Genomic DNA, 5,772 nt, shown 5'->3' with positions numbered 1-5,772 from the left:
AAATTATATATTTCAGTTCCTGAATAATAAATTAAATAAGAAAGCTTTTATAAAAATTAAAATATATAAATTAATTTTAACTTGTAAAGAATACCAATTATTTTATCCTCTTTTTTATTTTTCTTTCATAACTAATTGTGAAAAATAAAACCAAAATATTGCCTTATAACTTTCAAGCATTTTGCATTTCTTGTCAGACACTTCCACGTTTAAAATGCACCTCTCTCTTCTCTGTTGCAAATGTCGGGAGTGTTAATGAACAATACGTATCTTTTGGTGAGCATGTGGCAGATTTGATTTCGTTAAATTAATTAAATTGAAATTAAAAACAGTTTATGCTTAAATATTTTTATTCCAAAAAAATTACCTATATTTGAAAATATAAAATGAAATTGATCAGTACTTATAAACACTTCACCAAACATGTAACATGAATTTGGGTACTTAAAATTTCACCAAACATGTTAAAATAAGAATATCGGAGGTTGTGGGCAAACATGCAACCTCACAAACATGGAGATGCCACGTTGATTTTGGAAATTGATAACTTGTTTTGGGATTGCTAATATGGGCATTGCTAGACTAATATCTTAACATTTTCTTAAAAAGTTTTCTACTTTTTTATTTCAGTAAAATTTCATACGGCTCGCTCTAAATAGTGCTCACATTTGTCCGAACCTTAATAAAATAGAGGTCTTATAAACATTCTAGTTAAATTAATTAATTAATTATTCTCTGTCTCCATATATTTATTTAGGGCAAGTTACATTTAACTTGTCAAATTTTATACTCTTCCAATTCCCTTCTTTATTTTATTGGATTAAAATTAGAATTTTATGGTCATGCACAAATAGTATATAATACTTTTTTATATTGATCATAATTCATTATTAATATAATTTTTAAAGTAATTAATTATCATAAAAATTAATACATTTATCATAAATAATAAATTATAATTAAATAATAGTGTAAAACTTTTTACATCCCCATGTATAATTATTTTTCTGTTAAAATTAAGCATGCTTTTAATTATAGTTACCATATTTTTTATATTAATCCAGCTGTTACTGTTAGAGGGATTAAATTGATAAAATATATTAAATACAGCGTTGGGAAAGGTAAAATTAATCATAAGAGGATAAAGTATAATTTATCCAATTATTCATTTTTTTCAAATATAATATTATTATCTGCTCGTCGATTTTTACTGTATTAATTAATATGTTGAAAATATATTTTAATTACCTATAAATTTATCAAATAATAATATTGTATGACTATTTATTACATCAAAATTTTCAATTTAAAAATACATTAATGACAATAAATATGTATAATTATTTAATAATATATAAAATGCGGTTATAATAAACAATTTTGGTTGTTAATATATAAAAACATTTTATGATCAACCAGAGTATTGATAAAGACTTGGAAAGATATCAGTTTTGTACATTTACTCATTGTTAGTTAAAATTCATGCCTGATCATCTTATATTCTCATAAATTTAGAAAATGCACCATGACTAAAATTTGATATGTAAGGAATATAATGTTATACATATTAATTACTTGACGCACCTGTTTAATTTTTTTTGTTCAATATGTTATAAGTACTAACTATCCATTAATTTTATGGATAAATAATATTTGTTAAATTTTTTTGTTAACTATCTTTAATAAAATCTATTCTTTCAACTATATTTTTTTCCTTTCACAGTTCACAAACCCCTACCATCTATCTGATTATTACAAAAATCTATCTCATTTGGTTAAACAATAAATAAATATATATATATATATATATATATATATATATATATAATATTATAAATTTTTTATATTTATCTTTGATTCTCATTTCATAAAAAAACATCAATTTAATTTTTAAAATTTAATAATTGTGAGCTTATCTCATTTTATTCTCAGCACCCTTTTTATTACAATTACTGTATCAATTACTACATGCGTGAAGGAGTTTATCATTTTTGGAGTAATTAATTTCCATATCCTGTAATCATTTTACACGTTCGCGCACCAAAAAGCCCTTATAAAAGTCTCTAATCTCTTTAAACATCACTTTTCCTTTGTCCCCTCACCTTCAACAATCTTCAAAGAAACACTTCCATTGAACCTTAACCAAACCCTCCTTTTTCTCTTAATAATCCGTTTCTCCATCTTTCTCAGTGCAAAAGTTTTTTCTCATTTCCCCTCTTTATTCCTCATCTCACTCTCTTTTCCCCAGTCAACACTTTCCTACTGGTTTCATCTGATTCCTCAACCAGTTTACACCCAAAAGAGTATAAGTCTATTGAACAAGAAAGAAAAAAAAGGAAAAAGAAGAAAGAAAAAAAAATAAAAGAACCATCTTTATTCCCTTATTATTCCTTCCTATACATACATATTCATATATTTCCCTTTTGGTGGTTAAATATGGGGTTCTCAGAGAAGCCACAAGTGGAAGAGTCAGATAGTACTAGAAAATGGGTCATCGCTGGAATCCCTTCACGAGCGCCATTGAAGCCAATATTTACCACCAAAGAAGAAGAAAAAGATGAAGAAGGTGACTTGGAAGAGTGTTCAACGACACCAAAAGGGGAAGAAGCAAAGATTCCAACCACGTTGAAGTGTCCACCAGCTCCTAGGAAGAGAAAACCTTCTTTGAAGTGCAACTATCGTGGTGGTGGAGCAAGAGAGTTCTTCACTCCACCGGACTTAGAAACTGTGTTTATACGCCATGTTGAAAGGACTAGCTAATTGATATCATAGAGGTGGGAAAAATATATAACCCTTCACCAATTAAAACTTTAGCAAGTTATTAGTTAGAGCTAGCTATAATTAATTTAGTTCTGTTATATGTAACTTTCTATATATTTTATATTTTATTAAGTTTTTAAGTCGTTTTAATTCTCTGTTATTAATTAATCTAGCTAGCTAGAGCTTAAACATTGCAGGAGTTTAGAGATTATTAGGGTATTTGTATTTGTATAAAGAGCTGAATAAACAAATTAAAATTAGATATTTGCTTGCTTGTTGCATGCTTTGATCTTCTTCTAGTTTTAGTTGCCTGTGTTAATTTTGTTTCATTTTGAGTCTCTCTCTCTCTTGAAGAAGAGATGGTAATATGATGAAGTAGCTGACGTCAAATTGAATTGACATTGTCTTGTCTGCTGCATGTTTATCTGCTTCGTTTGGTATTACATAAAAGACATGTTTCCTTATCTGTAAATTTACAAAGGAATAGTACTCTTTCTATTGATTCATGTAAATGTACAGAAAGCCATCAAAGATTCGTTCGATAAAAATAAGAATTGACTTATATATATATATATATATATATATATATATATATATATATATATATATATATCATAAGAAAATAAATTTAAATTAAATGTGGTTGTGTGATTTAAATATCTCACTTAAATAAGATTTTGTTGCTATTGTGATCACTGTTGTGATAATTTTATTGATAAAGAATTTAAAAGTAATTTTCTAAATGTTGATAGTCCTGTGTATTATGACCTTGGCGAGCTCTTGAAGAAACTTAACTTATCTAAACATTTATTCAAAATTTTTAAAAATGTAAATGTACAGAACTGAACTAGCTTAATTCCTGTATCAATGAGTGCCTATTTATGTGTGCCACTGTTGATGACCATGCGCAAGAATGAGAAAATCTAGGTCAAAAATTCAAAAAGCCAAGTTAAGCTAAGCATCTGAATGTGAGAGTTTAAAATGCAAAGTGGGAGTGAAATCCTTTTCAATGGGGTAGGCAGATGCTACACACAGATGCGTCGATCTTATTGTTGATTGACTGAGAAACAAAAGCCCCACTTAATTGGTCCTCAAGCCATAGCCCCAGTTTCTAGCTTCATAGTCTTCTGTCATCTTGCTCCTTTTAGAGTTTCAGGGTCTTGCATATAGTGTCCCACATCTCCATTAAATAACTTTTTCCTCAACATTTAGTGCACCAACGACTATACTAGTAGTAAATTAAGTCTACGAATTTTGATATAGATGTCTCTTTCATTTTAATTATTTATAAAAAGAAACTCAAGTTTTTTTTAAAGCTACTTTTTTAAAAATTGTCAAAAACTTTGTTAGAAAACTTACAATTTTGTTTTACAACATTTCTATATATAGTATATGATAGCCTCTAAAGGAATGGGAGGAAGGGTAACATGGAATGATGGTTTTTTAAAAACAAATGTTGCTTTAATAAGTTAGAAAAATGTAGAATGAGATTTGATGGGAAAGATAGTTTGTATTATTAAAAAATTAGTCTCACATATGAATAAAAATGATAACAATGTTATTGTTACACTTTAATTTATTCTTCTTATATTTAATTTCTTCTACATTTCCTTTTTATGGTAAAAAAAAAAAGAGAAATAAATTAAGTTAAATTTTCCCTTAAGGGTGTGATAGTAACGTATAAAGGTAATACGAAATTACTATAAATATGACAAACAATATTAAAAAAAATATTAAGAAGTTACATAACTCCAAATGACCCCCCACCTACCTCATCAGATTCATGTAGAGAGTGGGAAGGTTCTCTGTAAATTCTTTTGTGATATTAGCTCATGGAGCCATGTGGTGTAAAGCGACAAATCACGTGGAGGTGAAGATTAGAATCCTATGCTAGTTGAATGGCTCACATTTCTGAACTTGTAAAAGCTAAAATTTGAAGGTCAATAATTGACCGAATGAATGAATGCTAGCTACTATAGTAAGTAGTCATTGTTATCTTATCCTAATATCCTGTTCTTGTACTATCAAATAATGAATATATTTATATATATATATATAGACATAGCAAAACTCCAATAGTGGGAAGATGCAAGAAAAGGCAAAGCAAATGTTACAATAGTGGTCAGGGGGAGTTCATCATGGAATCGTGCATTAAACAATATGGTTCTTGGGATCGGAGCCTGTTATTAAGGGAATGGCATTCTAACACGTCTTAAAGAAGACTGAAAGATTTGTACCCTAAAAGAAACAGAAAAAGAGTGCAGAATTTGCTGGGCTCACTATACACTAATTCTTAATTGAGTCTCATTATTGGAGTCCACATGGAGAGGAGCAAAGTTGTTTGGCATATACCCACACATATGTGTATTAATATTTTAGCAATTCGTTTATTTTTCTTGGTTTTTCTATCGAGGGAGACAAGGAACAAAGAATTTTTTTTATTATATTATTTCTTTCAAGATGTTCTAGAAAATATTTGGAGTGGTTGGTGGTTCTACAACCATGAACCAACTTACCATGATACCATTTTAATGCTCGTCATTCAAACAAATTTAAACTAATTAACTTTATACTCGAGTGTCTAGTGGCTAGTGAAGTGTGGAGTGTTTGGGATATATTATATATCATATTATGAAGCTTTCATAATAAAGAAGAATGGAATTTGATTTGGTATTTTATTTTATGGTATATATGAATCATTGAAACTAGATTCTCTTTTCATACAAGTCCATTTGACACAAAATGGTAATAGAATTAGGGTGTGTTTGGTTAAATTTTTTCACAAGTACTTCTAAAAAAAATAGGATAAAAAACAAAATAAATTTTTCTATGAGTTAAAATTAGTTTACACATAAACTAATATGTAGAAGCACTTCCATATTAGTTTATCTAAAATACTATTTAATATTTATGTATAAATTAATTTTAGTTTATAGATAATTTATTTTATTTATTTTCTTATTTTTTAAAGTATTCATGCAGAAAATACCCAAATGTAATTAAGAAAAGAAC

General features: G+C 27.8%; 1 protein-coding gene across 1 annotated transcript; it reads left to right on the top strand.

The window, feature by feature from the left end:
* The first annotated feature begins 2,063 nt into the window (after nucleotides 1-2,063).
* On the top strand, nucleotides 2,064-3,041 carry LOC114409586 (cyclin-dependent protein kinase inhibitor SMR6-like). The gene has a single exon (XM_028373092.1). It carries the CDS (start codon nucleotides 2,437-2,439, stop codon nucleotides 2,758-2,760), a length of 324 nt encoding a protein of 107 aa, XP_028228893.1. The 5' UTR covers nucleotides 2,064-2,436; the 3' UTR covers nucleotides 2,761-3,041.
* Nucleotides 3,042-5,772: the final 2,731 nt, after the last annotated feature.

This window comes from Glycine soja, chromosome 1 (assembly GCF_004193775.1).
Source record: "Glycine soja cultivar W05 chromosome 1, ASM419377v2, whole genome shotgun sequence".
In the NCBI taxonomy this organism is placed as follows: Eukaryota; Viridiplantae; Streptophyta; class Magnoliopsida; order Fabales; family Fabaceae; genus Glycine; species Glycine soja.
This window is presented reverse-complemented; position numbering and strand designations above follow the sequence as displayed.

What these genes read in the sequence shown, in the direction of transcription:
- LOC114409586 (XM_028373092.1), top strand. Translation starts at nt 2,437, where the DNA reads ATGGGGTTCTCAGAGAAGCCACAAGTGGAAGAGTCAGATAGTACTAGA.